Below are 21,270 nucleotides of genomic sequence, written 5' to 3'. Positions count from 1 at the left end.
CACAATTTTGAGTGTTGCATAAATAACTGAGAGTGTTTGACAAGTAGACTTGGGGTGTTTTTTCAAGCATTTTGCTGATAATATTGTGAAAATAAGGGAACTGATGGGAATCTTGTGAAAGTAACTCAGTTGTAGAAATGACCTACGTATCTTGTGCACGCCGTGCATTGCATGATGTCCTTTCTGAGGCACAGCAGTTGCATGACAGCAGATAATGAAAGTCCTGAACCATATGATTAAATTTTTACTGGATGAAGTGTACTAGGGAGGGAAATGGAAGTAGAAACACTTTGTGTGCCTTTAATAGGAGCATACAGGGGGGGAAAAAAATCATTGGATAATGATTAATGGGATGAAATTTCACCAGTCCAAGTGCAGGATTCTGTACCTAGAACAGAGCAATAGTGCCAGGTACAGGTGTAAATGGGGAGAGCAGGTACCTGGGGGTGCTGCCTGGCAGGCAGCAGGCTCAGTGTGATGGGTGGTTGCTGTAGATCCCTTCCAGCTGAAGTACTCTACATTTAATACAAGTCTGGACTTGGTTTTAATTTTTAATAATTGTTTATAGTCATTACATGGCAGCAGTAGTTTAGCCACTTGTTTACTGCTCTAAGCGTTGTTGATATGCTCAGTTTTGGTTGGATTTGAGTTATTTTTGGTCTGTCACAGTATCTCTTCCTGCTTCCTTTCCTGTGAGCATCAGAGAGATCTGGGGTTTCTGAGGTGTAAAGGAGAAGTAAATACACCACCAGACTCAAGTCTGCAATATCTGAAGTAATATTTCAAAACATTTCTAGAGAAACATTTAAGAAAGTTTAATTACACTTCAGTTCCAATTTTTTAGTGAAAAAATGGAGATGATTTCCAGTTTTTTACACTGTTTTTATTTTTTATTATTCTATTTTTATATATCTTTGTGATATATAAATGGCTGCTAAGCTTTTCAGATTTTCTCTCTTAATTAAAGAATTATATGGAACAACATATAAACCGAAGTATAACATAGGCCTGGTCATAAAAATCATGTGAAGTCGTTGAATGCGAAGTGTTTCTTAGTAAACTTCAGTTAAATAACAGTAATTACTTTTTTTTGAAGAGTTAATGTTTTATTTTTCAAATATGATGAAATATGAATGTTTGCAGGATACCAGTAATTATTTTGCTTAGTGCTGGATTAGATTTTATTTTAATCTATTATATCCAGTGTTTAAATTTACAAGTTAAAAGTGGGAAAACAGAGGAAATTAAACCAATCAGCATACTTAATAATTTCTGTAGTTTAATTCATTATGCCTAAAATGAAAATAAGTTTTTTATTGATTTCGCAATAACAACAAAATGTATGTAAATAACTGAATAGGATTGTAATTACTGTACTGAAGATTGCAAAGACTATTTTAACATGATGAGAAACCAATTGTAGAGTGTGCCTAATGTGTCCTTCTGTCACTCTACAATGTTCATGTTTGTTTTTCCCATTCTCAGTACTAGTTGCATTTGGATGATGGAAGGTAATTACAATGGTTGCTTTTCATTTCAAAAGTATCCAAGCTAAGGAGCTGCCTTGGAGTAAACTTTTTGTCAATTATTCCCAGATTAATGTTGACAGCTATGTTTTATTGACACTTTCAACAGGGTTTGGTTGCATAATCATTTCCATCAACATCAGGGTTGTATTTTGATTTCTGTTTGGAGCCACTGGGGACTCTCACACCATCTTATGTTCTAAATTCTAAATTCTGCAGCAGTGTGGACTGTTGGAGCTGTGATAGGTCATCTTTACCCCATCCTAATGTTATATTATAAAAACAAATTTTCCTTTGAATTTTTTTTCTGGAACTTCAAATGCACAGTTCTTTGACTATCTGTTCTTTGTTCTTTCTCTCCTTTTCTGCTAAACCTTTTGACATCAAAGAATAGAAAATGCTGAAAAATGCTCCCTTTGAGAGCTCTCTCAGCAGTGTAAGCAGCAGAAAAGCTGCCTCAATTGTCCTTTTGTGGGCAGATGATAGTTTACAGTTTGGATCAGCTTCTTTCTGCAACCATCTCTCCACTCAAGCTGAATATGAATGGACCAAAATACACCCTTGAAGGGCACAGTAATTTCCTTGAGACTTTGTCACCCAGCACAATGAATTCTTCACTATACATGGTAGCTCTGTAGTCAGGAGGAAGCTCTTGAAACCCAAATGTGGCTCTGAACTGGGGGGAGAGGGCAGGGGAAACGGCTCTGCTCATTTTCAGCTTTTTTAAGGATTTTTTTTCCCCCTTTTTGCTCAAGAGTGAACATAGCATACTTTGCTAGCTCTTTCTTTGCTTCCCTTGTAATTTTTAGGTAACAGGATGTTATGCAGGAAATCCCGATGAAGAGATGGATAATATTTGACCTTGGTGTCTGGTCTGTTCAGTCTTGGTGTTCTGGAGCTGAGAGATAAACCAGAAGTCCTGCTCCATATTTCTGCTCTCCTGGCACTGAGATTTTTCATCTTTGTTGTTTTTTTCCAGAAGTTCTTGTGCGATTAGAAAGAAGTTTTGGGAAGTAGAGTATATAAATGTTTGAATAATAACTTCAAAAGCAGGACAGCACTTCAATTTTGGAGAATGCTTGGATCTTCTTCAGTGTCATGGGCATAAAGAATTGGCCTGCTTTGTGCAGCTGAACTTACAACTCAGTCCTCAGGGATACCTTACATGAGCTTGGCTTTTTAGCTGGACATCCTTGAGGTGTGAACCTTTAATGGGATCAGGCTTTTCCTATGGTCAGAATATCTCAAAAATCTTCAAATGAACTGTTGCTTGCTCAAAAAGCATTAATGCTTTTCATTGATTACAACTATTTTCTTCCATGGTGTTTTTCTATAGTTCAGGAGTCTTAATTTGGAGGTGTTTGTTTCCTTAATGCCATGTTAGTGTTCTGTAGGTCAAGGGGACTGGGGGAAACAGAGGGTTTGGTACTCCAATTTTGGTACCTCCAGTGTGTTTTTTGGTGTTGCTTCCTGAGAAGTCATGGTACAGCCCTCAATCAAAGAGTGTTGAGAGCCATCAGGATTTTTTTAGGTTGGTCTCACTGGGAAGAAGATTGTGCCTCATTTCTCCTTCTCTTGAGAGTGGCAAGAAACTTCAGCAGCATTGAGCAGAGAGAGAGCAAACTGCTTCCACTGCAGTCTGTGCCATGGCCTTCAGTGAAAATCTCCATTAAGGACGAGGGGGAAAACTTCCCATTCTGTTTAGGAACAGATGGTGCAAGTAGTGAGGTGCTTCAGACCAGTGTGTGTTGGCTTGAGAGAGGTGTTCTCCAATGCTAAGTACTGAAGAAATGTGGGTTTTTTTGAAACAAAACCACTGTTTATATAGATTAAGATGTCTGCAAAGCAGAGAGACTTTGTACACAAATAATGTTTGGTCTTGAATTTCCCTTTCTTCCAGCTGAAGTGATTTTTCTTCTCAGATGGGCTCTCTGTGACATGAGCAGAAAGACTAATTGAACTCTCTGTTTTTCCCATCTGCCACTGGGAAACAAAAGAACAACAAGAATCCTTAAATAGGCATTCAACAAACTAGAGCTGCTCTTGTGGTGAACTGAATGACTTTTTTTTGTTAGGAAAATATATTGATGTGTGTTTTTACCTCTTGGCTGATTCACATTGGCACAAAAACTAGTTGCAGTTTGAGGGTACTTTCCTGCACTTCAGAGATTTGGGAGATAAATGATGCAATAATTTTGTCACTTTGATGAAATGATTTACTCCCACTGCTCACTAGAGGGTAGGCTTGGGATTATAATAAGAATGTTTTACAGTGATATTGCAATAGATGCACTGCCCACAGCAGGCAGAAAAACAAAAGGGAATATTACATCCATAAATATGAAACTGTATTTTTCATTATAGACTTTTTCTCTTACAGAAGTGGAAGGGATTTTGTGTGTGCTGGTTTTTTGCTCTGTTTTAGGCTAGTAAACTTAGGTCTTTCACCGAAAGCTCTCAGCATATCAGTTTGTTGTGGATACACAGTGAAATATGTTGGGTTACATGTTCTCTGATATTTATTTAAGTAACAGAACAGCAAAATGAAAGCAATCCTAGGCTGCACTGTTTTCTTTGCCATTAGCATCCTGGACTAAAGACAAGAACTTAGAAGAGCGTATGTATAGAATGGCAGGAACTCTGCTGGCTAAATGAATGTTCTAAGCTTGTTTGTAGGAGTAAGTCCTTGGGACAAGCAGAGTTTTGAAAAAAACTTTTATATGCAGCAATTGCTATGTGCACATACCTAATTCACTCTTGGCACACTAGCAGGCAGATGCTTGTAGCATATTTATGTGGTCAGGTTTTCTGAGCAGCACTCATGTTTGTTTGGTTTTCGGTATTTTTGTCAGCTTAGGAAAATACTGAGTGTACATAAGATATTGAAACAAAGGTTCTGCAAGAAAGTTTAAACTCATTTTTAAGACTTAGTTTTTTGTTGTATTGAATAATACTGAAGATTCTGTTCTGCTCTAGCTGTAAGTTTCAGAAATACTGAATTGATATTCTCTGGGTTTTTTTTGCTGTTGCTTTTTCACTTGAGACATGTTGAACTTAAAATGGCATCTTCCAGGAAGTAGAGATGAGTTTAAAAATTCAAGTCTTTTGGTTAACTGGCACAATTTGGGATGCCATACTTAATGAGGTTTACAGAGAACACTTTGTCTTCTTACCCAAGTGTGTTCAGTCTTTCATTGTTGTGGCACTGAAGTGCTGAGCCATCATTTCATGCATGTGGTTTATTCATTTTCCCTCTTTTGGGAAATTCAAAGACATTTAATTGTTTATTTATTTATTATTTATTTGCTTTGTTCTGAAACTGTAGTGAGAGCGATGTTGGGAAGATGGTGTTGGTGTGGCCCAGAAAATGCTCAGTATTGCAGTGATTTCTATTACAGAAAATAGAAATATTCAACAGAGCCTGTCTTTTAAAGGCAGTTCAGCTTAGTGGGGATGTCTGTGTTTGGTTTGCACTATTGACTTGGGTGATTTGTTTTTGTTTGGCTTATTTTTAGATTTTGACTTCAGTGTGCCAGGATCAATGAAACTCCACAACCTTATCTCCAAACTAAAGAAATGGATCAAAATTCTGGAGGCCAAAACTAAACAGCTTCCAAAGTTCTTCCTCATAGAGGAAAAGTGCCGCTTTCTAAGTAACTTTTCAGCTCAAACTGCAGAAGTAGAAATACCTGGAGAATTCCTTATGCCAAAGCCAACACATTACTACATCAAGATAGCAAGGTAACCTAAAAATACCTTTTGGTAGCTGTAATTGTGAAAACTTTAGAGAAGAAAATTAAAGCCCTCTCCATCCATGCACTCCGCAAAAGTAGATGGATATTTTATAGCAGATGGATATTTTATATATGTATGTTACATAGAGTCAAACTTTGATATAAGACTTTTTTAAAATTTATAATTTATTCTCCTTCAATAATTTTAGTAATTAGATCACTAAACAACTGTACTGTCCAGAGTATATTTGGTTTTCTTGTATGTTGGTATAAACTGAGATTAGTGCTTTCATTGTAATCAATAGAGATCTTATTGTTCAAAACGGTTACAAAGGTCTCATCACAGAATCACAGAATAATGAGGTTGGAAGAGACCTCCAAGATCTTCGAGTCCAACCCATGTCCTAACATCTCAACTAGACTATGCCACCAAGTGCCACATCCAGTCTGTTTTCAAACACATCCAGAGATGGTGACTCTACCACCTCCCTGGGCAGACCATTCCAGTACTTTATTATTCTTTCTGTGAAAAACTTTTTCCTAATATCAAACCTATACCTTCCTTGGCGCTGCTTGAGACAGTGTCCTCTTGTTCTGTCAGTTGCTGCCTGGTGGAAGAGACCAACCCCCACCTGGCTACAACCACCCTTCAGGGAGTTGTAAAGAGTGATAAGGTCACCTCTGAGTCTCCTTTTCTCCAGGCTAAACAACCCCAGCTCCCTCAATGGTTCCTCATAGGGCTTGTGTTCCAAGACCCTCACCAACCTTGTTGCCCTCCTCTGGACACACTCAAGCATCTCTATGTCCTTCCTGAACTGAGGGGCCCAGAACTGGACACAGCACTCAAGATGTGACCTTACCAGTGCCAAGTACAGGGGAAGAATGACCTCCCTGCTCCTGCTGGCCACACAGTTCCTAATGTAGGCCAGGTGCCATTGGCCTTCTTGGCCACCAAGGCACACTGCTGGCTCATGTTCAGTCGGCTGTTGACCAGCACCCCCAGGTCCCTTTCCACCCGGACACTGTCCAGCCACACTGTCCCCAGCATGTAACGTTGTTGGGAATTTTTGTGGCCAAAATGCAGAACTCGGCACTTGGACTTATTAAACTTCATCCTGTTGGACTCTGCCCATCCATCCAATCGATCCAAGTCTCTCTGCAGAGCCCTCCTTCCTTCCACTAGATCAGCACAAGCTCCCAGCTTAGTGTCATCTGCAAATTTACTAATGAAAGACTCAATACCCTCATCCATGTCATGAATATCAAATGATCCTGGCAGGTTCATGCCGAGGGTGGAGATCGTGCAGAAGCACAACACGGCGGCTCGCAGGCTGTACATCCGCGGGCACAACGGCAAGATCTACCCGTACCTGGTGATGAACGACGCCTGCCTGACCGAGTCGCGCCGCGAGGAGAGGGTCCTGCAGCTCCTCCGCCTCCTCAACCCCTGCCTGGAGAAGAGGAAGGAGACCACCAAAAGGCATTTGTTTTTCACAGGTACCGCAAAGAGAGAGGTCTGTGTTGTTTTTAAATGTAAGTTGCACTCCAAGGTTACAATCGCTGGAGGTTTTTGAATATTCAGAAGGTAAATTCACATCTGTGTGGGTGATTAGTCTTGTCTGGAGCTGTAGCACCCCTCTGGAGAAGTGCAGCTGATTGCATGGGATCTGGGGTGTTTGCAGAAGTGCTTATGTGCATTGCTTATGATACAAGTGCACTTGTGAATATTTAAGGCAGAGATGCCCACTGGGCCTGTTGGTGTGGAAATGGGTGCATGTACTTCAGAATAAACATTTAAAGACAACTGAAGAGGGACAGAACCAAACCTTTTCTCCCCAAGTTGCGATATATGAATATTGAATTTCTTTTACGTCTTCCACGTAACACAGAAGAATTTTTTTCTTCTGAATTTCAGATATAGTTTCTGAATTCTCTGATACAATAATGTATCTTTGTAATTTTTGAATGTTATCCATAGTGATAGGAATTATCCTTTCAGGAATAGTTACTGACTGGTTACTTTTTGTCAAATAAAATAATCTGGATATCACATGGAGGACTTCTGTTGAACATACTTCTATGATCCTATAAAAGGTTACTTCTAGCTTTGCTGCCTGTCAATGCTTAAACATTGCAGAATTAACAAATGTAATGGTAGTCTGGTCTTAATGATGGGAAAAGACAGAGTTCCAATAGGATTTATGTGTATAAGTTGCCAAAATACATAATAAAAAGAATTTTTTTCAAAACAGAAGCAGTGAAAGAAGGCTGAGAACAGTGTTAATTCTTTTTCCTTGTGTATCTTGCCTTTTTCATGTGTCAAGTATAAATTATTATGTTTCTTTCATGAAATGAAAAAAGAAACAAAGAATATCAGTCTGGCAACTTGCTTGGTTTTGTGTTTCAGATACCACTGTAAATGCTTTCAAGTTCTTGTGTTGTCCAGATACTGAGGCTGTTGGCAAGTTCCAGCTTATGGCTGTATAACTACTTCATATTAATATATAAATACTTTGCATTTCAGAAGGTCAATGAATCATATACTGACCTCATATAAGTGAGTTCTGCACATTGCATTGGTCAGTTCTAATAATCCCTGTTGGGTGAACAGGAAATATATTAACAGAGAAGGGAAACTTTAATTCAAGACACTAAGACAAAGCTGCTGCATTGCTGTTGTCTTTTTAAAAAGTGCTGAGATCTTCAAAGAAGTATGATTTTATCACTCCTTCTTGGGCTTATAGTATCTCTTGACATGAAGTTACTGTCAGGAGCTTAGGTAGGTGTATGATACAAGTTGCACGTAGAGCCTACAAATGCATATTTGAGTTCTGACTTCAAAAAGACCAAAATGTACAAGCCAAAGGATTTGTTAAAACAAATGGTAAATAAAGTGACAACAGTGTCATTGGAAAAGCCAGCTATTGAAGAAACCTTGTGTGTATTTGTCTAGGTGGGGATGAACAGAAGACTTGGTAGAATGATAAATTAACTGAGCAGCATAAAAGTGCAGGTCAGGTTTTTGATGTTTTACTGCTCATCAAGAAAAAGCCCAGTGGCTTCATTTTTCTGATTATTGAATATTTTTCTCTGTCTTCACTATTTTATTTAAACATCTATTCCTCAACTACCATATTTTTTCCTTCAGTTTTTTTGAATCACTTTATATACCCTGATGAGCTAATCTTTGTTCTTCAGAATCATTTTTATTGACGTAATGCCAAAGTCCTGTAATCAGGTATTATGAACTGCTTTGCCTCAAAACAAAGTATTACTCTGTTGCCTAAAGGTAAAAAAAATAGGAAGAATGATGAGTGCTCCATTTTTTTTGAAAATACAATTCATGTTTCTGTTAAGATTAAAAAAACCCTGCTGTAATTCCTTTTTAACCGAGCTTGCAAATTAGTTATGAGCACAGCAATGAAAACTTTCCCTCGATGCACTTCAGCTGATGATCGGGGCCGTTGTGAGGAAAGAGACAACTCTTAGTTAAATTAAAAATTAAAATAATTTATTGAAAACAGAAGAATTGAAAAATTACAAAAATTAGAAAAATATAAAAATTTGGGATCCTATGGCTCAGTAGATGGTATGCCCCAGGAGTGCAGGGATCTGAGATCTTCTGGCTGAGACAGCACTGGACCTCAGGTAGAGAAAAAGGACTTGCAGTGCTGAGCTGACTTTTGGCTGGTCCAAAAGTTGGAAAAAAGTTATTAAAGGCTCCTTAATAGGAGTAAGGCTTTTAATGCCCAGCACTAATGCCCACCCACAGCTAGCCTGCAGGGGACTCTCTCTCTGAAGCGCGTCGTGTTGTTTTATAGTGCCTTTGCTCCGCCCTAGCCCGCCCACAGCCCGCCCACAGCCCGCCCCTTCAGTTTAAAGTGATCGGTGCTTTCCTTTTGACAGATCATCTCAGCCCACCAATAGCTCGTCGTTGTCAGAGGGGTGGTATCAGTTGAGATAAGGGTGGTAACATGCCCTCATTAAAATTCAGGTTGCCGCGGAGCTTGCCTACAGGGCAATGGTTGAGGAGCTAAAAATAGCTGGTGGCTGTTAGAAACTGGGGTTTTGAAGTTAGACTTTGAGTTAGGGTGCAAAGTAAAAACACTTAAAAAATATTAAAATACATCCAACACATCTTAAAACACTTGTAAAATTAGACAATAAACATAGGAAAGATAACTCTTATAGTGTACAGGTGGTTTAAAGTTTGAGAAGGGGACATAACTTGGGAATTTTTAACTGGGGAATTTTAACTGGGAATAGTGCAACTCTTTTAATAAACTACCTTGAACAATTGAAAACACTGATAATGGAACTTGATTTTTGTACCTGGGCCCATGGGCTAATTTTAACATTCAATTTAAAAATATATAACTCAGAATTAATTAATTAGCGCACTTAATATGCAAAGACCAAACACAATTAGGGATTTCATGTATGACAGTCGTGTTCTAAGGGCTGCTGTGTCAGCATTCGGGCTCTGCATGAAGCGCTCAGTTTCCCTTTGCTCTCTGCCCCCCGTGCCCTCCGCAGTGCCCCGGGTGGTGGCCGTGTCCCCGCAGATGCGGCTGGTGGAGGACAACCCCTCGTCCCTGTCGCTGGTGGAGATCTACAAACAGCGCTGCGCCAAGAAGGGCATCGAGCACGACAACCCTATCTCGCGCTACTACGACCGGCTGGCCACGGTGCAGGCGCGGGGCACGCAGGCCAGCCACCAGGTACCTCAGCACCCCGGATTCCATCCCGGGCTGAAATTCCCCATGTCAGTTCCCCTCAGCGCTTCACCTCTCATTGCATGTCAGACACGTACCTGGTGCACGGGTGGTGGTTGGATTTTTTGCAGTTTTATTTTGATTTTGCATAATGAGAGCTCTATGTCTCTTTGGTGGTTTAGGTTGTCTTGGAAAAGTTTTATTAAAAAAAAGCTGTATTTGTATTGCTGGAAGTTGTTTTGGGTAAATGGGACTGAGAACAGGCAGGGTGCTGATTGATTTTTTTTTTTTTATTTGCTCTCTTGTACAGTGCTTTAAAAATAATTAATTGACAGCATAGGAAGCAGGATTCCTAATTTACATAAGCCATTACAGCATGATATGTGAGGCAGGCTTCCCATGTTCTTCTAATGTTTCTCTTAAAATTGCCAGTGGATCCATTTCATCTAAGCCAAACAGTTGGGCAATCTCACCTAATAAATGAAGTACTCAGAAAGAACAAAGCCCCCTCTTTCTGTAAGCTCCACCAAACAACCAATTGTGATATATAAGATTTTTTAATGTTTTTTATCTTAGGGTTAGTGCAAATTCGTACATAAAATGCCAGTCCCATTCCAAATACAGCTTTTAGAAAATACACAATAAATATGTATTACAGACATAATTTAAACAATTGTCTCACTTTCTTTGTTATGAAATAAAGTGGAAGTGCTATGTAACATTTGTTTCTATTTGCAGAATTCTTGCTTTTGAAGCTTTAACAACCATTTAATTAAAGTCAACATGACTAACATGCTTTCTGGGGTAACATAATCGGATCCTAACTTTATTTCTTTTTCTAACTCATTAGGCTAGTACATGCTATAGCAATTAAATATTTTGATAGATTTTTCTTTTTTTTTTAATGCTTTTCCTAAAATGAGATACAACAATTAAAAGCAGATTGGTAGTTGCTTTAGGTCTATCTGTCTGTTGCTAAGAAGTGCATTAAAAACACCCTCTTCCAACGAACCTTTTTCCTGTGTAGGTTCTCAGAGACATCCTGAAGGAGGTGCAGAGTAACATGGTGCCTCGCAGCATGCTCAAGGAGTGGGCTCTGCACACCTTCCCCAATGCCACGGATTACTGGACCTTCCGGAAGATGTTCACCATCCAGTTAGCCCTAATTGGCTTTGCAGAATTCATCTTCCATTTGAACAGGCTCAACCCCGAGATGCTGCAGATTGCCCAGGTACGCTTCAGGTTGTTCGTTCTGTCGTCTTGGGTCAGATGGATATTTGGACTGTGCTTTTGAAATGAGTTAAAGTTCAACATATATAATAGTGCATTTCAGTAGGCTTTTTATGTCTGTGTGGTTGCACTTCCTGTAGGGAGTACTTTAAATTGCAGTCCCCGTGGACATCAACTCTGCCTTCTGTGGGGAGAGCTTAGAACTTTGTGAAGTCCTTCGTAGATATTGGAACTCTTAATGTAAATGACTGATAAGTCTCTCTTTTTAGTCTTCTTTTAGATATATTGCTTTCAAAATACCTCTGTATTAAATCAAACAGATCTAAGAACAGCAACGTTTAGGGCTTCATTTTCTTACAGGGCTATACCCCTTTTCAAATACCATTCTCTTTTGAGCATTGGCATCAAACTACAACTCCTATTAATCATGATTTTTCTGTTTTAACCTAACATATAAAATGAGGTTTGCCACCTTAAGAGAGCAAAGGTAGTATTTATTAAAGTCCCAATGTCATTTTAATGCACAGAGAGCTATAGTCTGTATAGCAATTAGGATTTTTTGATCCCTCTATTAAGTGCTCAGCTGCTTACCCACAGTGAGCCTTGGACACTGAATGTTGTCCCAGAGGTCTGTTGGCCGTGACTCTGTACAGATCATGATCTAGAAGGATCTATTCCTTAAGTTTGGCATCACATGTATTTAGTGATGGGTTTGGACACAACATTTTGAGACAAATATACTTACCTGACTTTGTACATGCCTTTATTTATAACTTCTGTGCTCAAAAGCTTTTTGGGTGAATGAGTGAAAAGCTATTGTGGTACTGTTGGAACTCAGCATTAACAGAAACAAAAATTCAACTGCTTTTGGTCCCAGGAAGGAAAATCAGTTCCTTTAATTGCTTTTGTGCATCTTTCTCTTAAACCCAGGATACTGGCAAGCTCAATGTCGCCTACTTTCGCTTTGACATTAACGATGCCACCGGAGATTTGGATGCCAATCGTCCGGTTCCGTTCCGGCTCACCCCCAACATCTCGGAATTTCTCACCACCATCGGGGTGTCTGGGCCCCTCACTGCATCCATGATTGCAGTAGCTCGCTGCTTTGCACAGCCAAACTTCAAGGTTTGTATACCTTCTGCACCATTATTTGCAGGCTTGTATTTGACAAGTTATGAACTAAACAGCACTTTTTTGCTGAAGGTAGGAACTGAATGATGTGTATCTGTTTTAAAATTTTACCCTGAGGTCATCACAAAGGCCGGCTGAAATGTTGGAAATTTTTTGGAAATGTTTTATTTGTTATGTGTAAATGTTTAATTTGACTCAGACTGGACATGTGAAAGCTTGCTTTAGAAGCTTGAGACTGTTGGAGGTGACAGATTAATACCAATAATTCAGCTCAGTGATGAGAAAAAATAGGGAAGTATTTGTTGCAGGTATTTCTTTTACATCCAAGGATAGAACTGGCCTATATAACATATATGTATATATATTAGGTACATATGTGTGGATGTTGTAGTCAGTGTTTTTTCCCTGTTTAGCAGAAAATAATATTCCCTGAGTGTGTAATGACTGCAAAAAAACCCCTCCAGCATTTCAAAGTCCTCCAAATCTTTGCCCAAGACTTCTGTGTGTGTGGGAAAAAACAAGAATTAGTGGAGTAATTAAAATAGAATATACACAACTGTATTTGTGTATCAATATCTTAATATATGTTATTAATTTCTGTAGGAGTCATTGTGTTGTGTTTTTGTAGTGGAAACTTCTTATGAAAAGAAACACCTTGGGAGGAAATAATAAAGATAGGTGGAAGCCACACTTGCTTTGAAAAGTTTAAAATTGCAACGTGGCACCAATACTGTCAAAATGCTGTTGGCTAAAATCTAGTTACAATCCTGTAATCTGATAGAACCTGATTGTTCTTTGGATTAAGCGCAATAATCCAATTTTTCTTCTTCATATAGGTTGATGGCATCCTAAAAACTGTGCTACGGGATGAAATCATTGCATGGCACAAAAAAACCCAAGAGGACACCTCCTCTCCACTGTCAGCAGCTGGGCAGCCCGAAAACATGGACAGCCAGCAGCTGGTTTCACTGGTTCAGAAAGCTGTGACTGCCATCATGACGCGCCTCCACAACCTCGCCCAGTTTGAGGGAGGGGAGAGCAAAGTCAACACCCTGGTGGCAGCTGCAAACAGCCTGGACAACCTCTGCAGGATGGACCCTGCCTGGCACCCCTGGCTGTGACTTGAAAGATTCAATAGTTTAGGTTTGTTTTTTGTTTTTTTTTTTTCCCTGGTTGTTTTTATTTCGTCCTGTTGTTTGTGGTGTGAGCCATATTTTGTGTTAAGAAAATGTGAAAAAAGCTTTCCAGATGATGGCTTACCTGCCACACTGCATTTTGTCAGTTTTCATTCTAGTTGTGTTTACAGTAGTATGGCGTTTTTACTGGTTTTAGTTTAATGAGGAGACATTTCCTCCTGTTTAAGCAGTTGATATGCAACAGCAGCTTTCGCAAATAGATTAAAATGAAGAGAGAAAAATAATATACAGAAAAATCTAGTTTTATGATGAAGACTATGAAACTAGCATTGTTAGATTTAGGGTCTGCTGTTCCTAATAATAACCTGCAGTATATAAACTTTTTATACAATGGTAATTACTAAAAAAAAGAAATACAGTAATCCCAGTTACTGAGTTTTACTCAGTGAAATTTTACTTAATCACTCTCTCTTCACAATGCCAAATTGAAGGCACAGATTAATGCTCTTAACCTTTAAGTTTGCTTCTAATTTTCATGAGCAATGTTGGTTTGTACAGACAATTTTGTACCAAATGTTATAGAGGTGAGATTTTGTTAGGCACTGAGAAAATGATGGTCAAATTGTGCTGACTTTTCCTGGAGCACAAGCTATGTACAGTGAAAGTGTAAACCATTTAGAGTATTTGGTTTAGTTGTGAACAGTGTTTGGGGGGGAAGTTTATAAAAGGATGAGAAAAGTCATCCTTTGATACCTGTATTTGTCTGTAATAGGGAAAAAACAAAATCTTATCAAGGTCTCTTTACTGTTTAGAATTACAGTAGCTTCTTTGGAATGAATCTGTCCCTTTGTAATTTAAGAAAAAGAGCAGTTTAATGTTTAACTCGTCTTTCTGTTGTGTTGGCATTTTTATAAAACTTCTGTGTTGAGAATGTTAAATTTGTACAGAGTGATTTTTTTCAAAATAAATATTTTGTAAAACTCTCTGTGGTATTTATTTCTAGTATTTATAATATTATCCTACAAGTATGATTCTGCTTTGTTGTATGATGGATGAAGCATGGCCCTTCATTCCCATGCTTGGTGCTCCTTTTGTATCCTGTGCACAAGGGGAAGCTCAAATAAGTGAGTGCTAAGGACTACATAAGGATTTGGAAAACAAACATATCTTTTTTTTTTTTTTTTTTTTTGGCAAAGACTTGTTCCTTATCAAAACCATGTTGGCAAGAATAATCTTCTTATAAAACAGCGCTTCCTGCATGTGTCACAACACGCTCTGTCTGCAGTCATTCACAACTGAGCTCAGTGCTTTCATGACTTGAAGGGAATTGTTGCCTTCCCTTTCTTGAAGATTGTAACGTTTGCAGCTGTGAAATACAGCACACACTGCACAGAGGAGTTCCAGGAGCATTTCTTAATCGTTTGCACGTCTGAGAGATGACAGCATTCCCTGACAGGAAGTCTTCAGATAATTCAGCCACTTTTCTGTCCATGATAGAAATCTTAATGGGAAAGCGTGAATGTAAGTTAAGAGACAAACTTTGTTGTCTTTAGATTTGTGACATCTCTCTTGCTTGTGGCATCATCTCAAATACAGTCCTAAAAGAAGACTTGGAGTGTGAGGGAGCAGAGAGATATTTTAGTGAGCTCCCTGATGGTGTTAATGTGCAAATGTTAATACCTGGTTCTCTTCTTTCATGAGCCTATGCTGTGGATGTACCTCAATTTGTGAGAAGTCTTGCACAGTCTTAACGCAGAGTTTTAGCACCAGCTCCAGGAGATAAATCTCAAAGCTTTTAGTTATACATGAGCATTCTTCAGAGCCTGGGGGAAATCTGACGTCTCTTGTATCAGCAGCAGCTGTCCATTAGCAGGAAAGTGGTTTGACAAAGTACAGGGTATGAAGTTCCTGATTATCTTCATGAACATGTGACATCCATCTTAGCTGCATTTAATTTTTTATGACTATAGATAAAGGTTCCCTCTGTCTCGTCAGTTGAGATCCACGCTCAGAATGCATCTTGCTGAGCAAATACTTGAAAGTGAGCTACATTAATTGTCAATTCACTCTTAAGTATTCCCTCCAAGGTCTCTTCCCTCAGATTAGATACTACACAAAAAAAGCCCATGTCATTACTCTGTAAAATCAAACACTTGAGAATTAAGAAAGGCCAAGTTTAAAATTCTCTCTGAAATTGTGTGCATGAGCATCATGCCATTCTGAAAACTCCTCCTGTTGTGTTTGTTTTTTAACCCCTGTAGAGTTCTGGACAGATTTCACCAGATCTTTGTGAGAGTAACTAGTCTCAAGTCCTTGACACCAAAATTGTGCCATCCATAATTCTGTATAAAATAGAGATGTACATGTTGGTAGGCATTGGCACACGTACATGTGTTGGTGTGAAATGGGCTCTCTGGGAGGTCACTCAAGGCACCAGAAATGCTAATAATTAAGAAGTAAATTTGGCATGACAATTGCAGGTAAAAATGTAAGCTGTGGATATTATATGGAGAATAAGTAGTCAGGTTTCTCAAATTACGCTGTATTTCTTGTTTCCTGACTTTTGTAATCATGTTTGACTCTGTCTTTATTAGACGATGCTGCTGCAATTTAACTTTTTATTATTACAGTCTGCTCTCAAAGTAGATTATCAGAATTGGTTTGCTTAAGTGAATTTTACTCTGAAACAAAAGCATTTAGCAGTAGTTGAGTGTTTGAGTCCACCCTCTGAAAGTGGTGTGCTGCTTTCCTCTCCTGCAGTTGGGCTGTCCATGAACTGTCAGATACAGAGAGAGCAAGCAAGGGATTAGTTATTACTGGAAGATGATGACTCAAAGCACTTCAGTGGCAGACAATGAAAGCTCTATTTCATAATGGCAGTCGAATAAAGTTGCTTTTAAGGCTCCGATCTGTTTCAAATACGATGTATGAAACGTTCCTTTGTGGTGTAGGAACCTATTCAGAGAGATTTCACACTCACAGGAGCTTTTAATCAGCTCCATGTGGGTGCATTTCACATTTAAGAGGTTCAAGAGAGCACATGTGAAACACCTGGTGTCTTGTGGGTGGTGTATCATCATCATCCCTTGCCTCTGTCAGTGTCCCCGTGTGCATGAGCTGTGAGCCAAAGGGCAGTGTCACCTCACCTGGGACCTCCTAAACCAGGGCTCAAGGTGCTGAGATGCAGACAAAAAAAGGGGAAGTCTGCGAAATTGCTAACTTAGAATTTAATCTCTTGACTGTGGCCTTTTCTCTAAACGAGCATTGCCTTTCCTTGAGAGCTCCAAGCACAGAGCCGAGGCAGTGCCGATCCTGTATCAGCCACGTTGTGCTCCCTGTCTGTCTTCAAATTCCTCCCTCCTCTGTTATAATCCAATGCTTTACTCTGAGAAATCTTTTTCTTTCTGTCAATTCCCCCCCAGAAAACACCACATAGATTGTAGCAGGTGTAAACTGCAGGTGTGGGCTGCAGGACCTGTGGGCTCAATGGTTCCAGCTGGCGACAATCAGCTGCCCCAGGAGCACCTGGAACCCATCCCACCTGTGCCTGAGGGGGAGCAGCAGCTGTGAGGGAACCCACGGGGTGATCCCTGCGAGCCTAGGATGGCTGATGGGCACCATTATGTGCTGCCCCTTCTCCAAGGGGAGCGACTGCGTGGAATCCACTGCAAAACCAGAGAATTTGAGGCAAGGAATCAGGAGAAGTGGCAGAGGCGAAGCTGAGCCTGGTGAAACGGGAACAAAGAGGCTGCCCTAAGGTTTGTTTCTCTGTTTATTTCTCTGTTTGTTTCACCTCAAGGACTGAGTTTTCTGTTAATTGCCAACAAATCGAGTGGAATCCTCCAGCCCAGACTGTTCTGCTCAGGACCATGAGCAGCCTGGCAGATGTTTTCGGCTAGGTCTGGCACAGCCAGGACTCAGGACATTGTCACGAAAACTTGTTAAGGGATGTTTTGGTGTTACAAAATGCATTTTTGTTTGTTGGTCATGTTTGGGGTGTTTTTGTCCTTTGGTGATGCTTTTCCCTCTGGCTCCACTGGAGCACTACATGTGGTTAATATACTCTTGGAAAATCCTTCTTGAGTGAGCTATAAAACCCATCCTGACCTTGTCTAGCCCTGGAGGATTATATCATGCTGCTTGTAAGAGATGAGGTGGCAAGGTTGGCTGGGTTTGAGCTTCCAAGGGAGAAGCACTAGCTGGTGTGGGCACTTCTGTACCCCCTGTTTTGGCAGTGTGGTCTGGGCAGAAGCCATTCATTTCTCGTTGTGTTCAGCAATGCAAACCTCATAAGAGCTTTGTATGAACAGTTATCTTGCCATTTAATCCAGACTGGTTGGATTTCTTGGAAGAAAACTCTTAACTGCCCCAAAATCAGCTGTCCTAACAAAGCACTGGTAAAAGCCCGTTTCCAGTCCGCCTGATTCTTGTGCTGTACATGCTGTAGATGTTTGGTATATTTGGAGGTGCTATTACCTTTGGCTTGTTAAATTCATGTGCTCCACACCCTAGTACCAGGCTTTACCTGCTGTCTGCAGCCTGATTTTATTTTTGGGGGGAAAGGACATTTATCCAAGCTCTAAGATGCTGTCAGGATTGTACTTTAATCAATCATCCTTTGCTTACCCTCGAGCTGTTACAGCACCAGCTACATTAAAGAAGCTTTCTCAGTCTGATAGCTGGGAAAGGACAGACTTTGGAAGGCTCTTTGTTTCTCTTGATACTAACACATTAATTGCTGTCTCTCTCCGCTCCTTGCTGCTGTTTGTGAGAAAATTGGCATTAAAGAACTTATTTTGCTTATTCAGCAAGAGTTCTCATCAGTAGCAATTCACATACCACTTTAGGGTGGGGCAGTATTGCTTTCCCATCCCTTGAAGCAATACTAAGTGGCGCAGAACTTTTAACTGAGGTGCGGTGGTGTCACTGAAATGTTGTTTCTTTCTGGAACAGCTGCTCCTGTTCGTTTCTGTAATATAAAAAAAAAAAATAGCAATTATCAAGTAGAGAAAGATGTCAAATTAAAATTCTGTAAACTAACTGCATGCGTTATTGTAAAGTCTGTTTTTTAGCATCTCGGGCAGTAAACTATGCTATCATTTACTTTTTAGCTTGAGCATGTGAAGGAACTACTCCCCATCTTTGTGAGGTTCTGTGCAGGAGTGGGGATTGAGACTTCAGGGTTTCTTGTCTAACTCTGTGTGTGGTGCAAGCTCTCTGGCATGAAGTAAATGTGTGGGGGAAAAGGATTCGATATTTTTGATACTTAGGATGTGTGTGTGTGTGTGTTGTAAAGCATAGTGGCTTTGAAGTCTGTGAGTGAAAGGAAGTGTCTCCCACTTAAAACAATTTTCTTGCCTTTCTTGTTTAGGTACTGCAGTCTGGGTGGTCCAAACTCAATTTTGTTGGGACTAAAAGAATTTAGAGAAACTTTTCTGGGACAGTGTCCAAAATTCTGTGATCTCCCATAGCCCCTTTGCCCTCTTCTCCTTTCACTCTATATGCCTGGCAACAGCTAGCAGAGACAAAATGGACATGCACTGACACACAGGAGATGGCACAATGACAGTGAAACTGAGGTGGGGCAGATGAATTTGCCCTGCAGGTTGTAGCTGGTTTCCAGATGTGGAGCTGGATGCACCCTGTGTGAGATGTGTTGTCCTTTCTTTAGCCTTTGGGAACTTCTGGAGAGAAAATAGTGATTTTTTGCTGTGGCCTATAAACCCTTGGTGAAAATGTTGGGACTCTTTTGTATTCTGGAAATGGGTCTAAAAGTGAAGATTTATTAAACAGAGACACTGAGGAACTGGAACAGTGAGGACCCTTCCTCTGACCACCCACTACCTGGTTTTGACCTGGTGATTTGGGGAAAAGAAAGACTCAAACTTCCTGAGCCTTTCACAGTCTTGTAAGAAAATAAGCACTAGTTTGAGGTGAAATTATGGCTTGCTTGTCTCTGCTTTGGCTGTTTCACTGAGCTGGTGTGTTGTGAATGAGGTAACTACTGAAAGTGCCAAAATGCTTGTTTTATTCCTTTTGTGACAGATGTGATGCTGTAGAGCTGTGGGATGGCTCAGTACAGACATGAATTCTGTGTTCAGCTCTCAAACAGGCTGTCAGTCATGCAGGGAAAGATACTTAGCTCACTTTAGCTTTCATTTATGTGTAATTTTTAGGAATTATGTGTACTATGGGATTCATCAGTTCTTTTCTGTGACCTGAATGAAGTTCTGAAGGTACTTTGCTGTAATGGTTATATCCAAGGGTGCTCAGCTTCCTTTGTAGGACTCTGCTGCAAATCCACCTAGAAGGAGAACTCAGCTTTGGTCACTGTGTTTTTAACCCCACACATGTTTTTTTTTTGTGAGATAAGTTCATAGATTGACAGAAAAGTTATTCTTTAGGGGGGGCTGATTTAATGTCAATGTAACTCAATTTAGTGTCTAAACCTTTACTTCTTGATAGTTTTTTTTTTTTAAGAAAACATTTTGTAACTTTTCAGGCTGTTTCTGAATAAGACTGGATACTGGGTTAGGCTGTGCTTGTGTAGCTCTTGGTATTTATTGCAGCATGATAAGCTATGCTTGAGAGGAGGATTTTCACCAGTTTTTAGTCCTGTCTTTGTAAAAGAAGAGAACCACAGATTCCAGGGGTTTTGTTAAGAGCAACATACACAGAATTAATGGCATAATCCTTCATTCCAGATTACAACAAGACAAAACACGGATGTATTTCCTTTGCAATGAAAAATACTGCCTTTAGCTTCTCAGTGTTTCTCTTACTTTCAAATGTTGTTCAGTCAAAGAACAGTCTTGAACTTTCTAAAGAACAGAATATCTTTGTCAGACCACAACCTAAAAACCTCACTGTTATTTACACAGACCTAGATACAGATGCAGAATTGGGATTGTCCACTGGCTGCAGTTCATTCTTGAAGGAATGCAGCTGAATGGATTGAAAATTAGTTTACAGTTCCTGCATCTGAGGAAGTGAGAGAAACTCTGCCATCTGCCAGCCATGGCACAGGCTGGAAAATGCCAAGATCTGTTTTCTGTTTCTCAATGACTCTGTCATGTTGGTCAAGTTGCTTCACTCTTGTCTCTGCCTGATTTCCCTGCTACTCTTTTGCATTTCCTTGAAGGAAAAGCTTGAACAGAGCTTGGCACAACGAGAGGCCCAGTGCAGGACCATGTCTTTGAGTGTCCCTGCTGTGTAAATGTGTTGCTCTCCAGCTGTGATTAGTTTCATCACTCAGGAGCTGGATACACACAGAAAAAAAATTGTTACCCCTTTTATCTTGAGCAGAATTCTCCCCATTTAATTTATCTGTGTTTGGCACTTTTGAGGTACTGTATTTTTCCTGGAGCGGAAGAAAACAATAACTTTGCTGCAAATTTTTCCTCTCTGTATTTGCAAATTTGGTTAACAATTATATTCCTATTTTGCCTGAATCAATGGTAAGAACTGCACACTTAGAGCTGTGTGATTCACCTCTCTGTATGCTTTTAATGTTATTCAGAAGTAGCAGGGATAAATGCTCACAGTTGAAGCAGTAGATTACAGAACATGAATCAGTGATAAAAATGTGCAAATGGACCTGACATCACTGGTGTAGCTGAAATATTTTTTCATGATTGCTCTTAGGGATTTGCAGTATCTGTCCCTGCCATCTTTAATAGGTAGCTGTTCATGCATCAAATAATACAATTTCAGTCAAGAAGCAACCTGCCAGTGGGAGGAAGTGTATGAACATAAATTACGTAATTATTATTCCACTTGCTTCTATGCATTTAATCAC

The 21,270-nt window shown here is 39.8% G+C and overlaps 1 protein-coding gene across 1 annotated transcript in view; it reads left to right on the top strand.

Moving 5' to 3' along the window:
* The window catches only part of TRRAP (transformation/transcription domain associated protein), a 77,229-nt gene extending 62,772 nt beyond the window's left edge, over nt 1-14,457 (top strand). Inside the window, exons 67-72 of the mRNA XM_017734300.1 lie at nt 5,042-5,267; nt 6,540-6,757; nt 9,797-9,981; nt 11,003-11,206; nt 12,136-12,330; nt 13,173-14,457. Of these exons, the coding sequence (XP_017589789.1) occupies nt 5,042-5,267; nt 6,540-6,757; nt 9,797-9,981; nt 11,003-11,206; nt 12,136-12,330; nt 13,173-13,457 (1,313 nt within the window). The 3' untranslated portion in view covers nt 13,458-14,457. The remainder of the gene's footprint in view (nt 1-5,041; nt 5,268-6,539; nt 6,758-9,796; nt 9,982-11,002; nt 11,207-12,135; nt 12,331-13,172) is intronic.
* Nucleotides 14,458-21,270: the final 6,813 nt, after the last annotated feature.

Source organism: Corvus brachyrhynchos, unplaced genomic scaffold, assembly GCF_000691975.1.
Source record: "Corvus brachyrhynchos isolate BGI_N302 unplaced genomic scaffold, ASM69197v1 scaffold5, whole genome shotgun sequence".
In the NCBI taxonomy this organism is placed as follows: domain Eukaryota; kingdom Metazoa; phylum Chordata; class Aves; order Passeriformes; family Corvidae; genus Corvus; species Corvus brachyrhynchos.
Note: the sequence above shows the minus strand (reverse complement) of the source record. Positions and strands in the feature narration are given on the sequence as shown.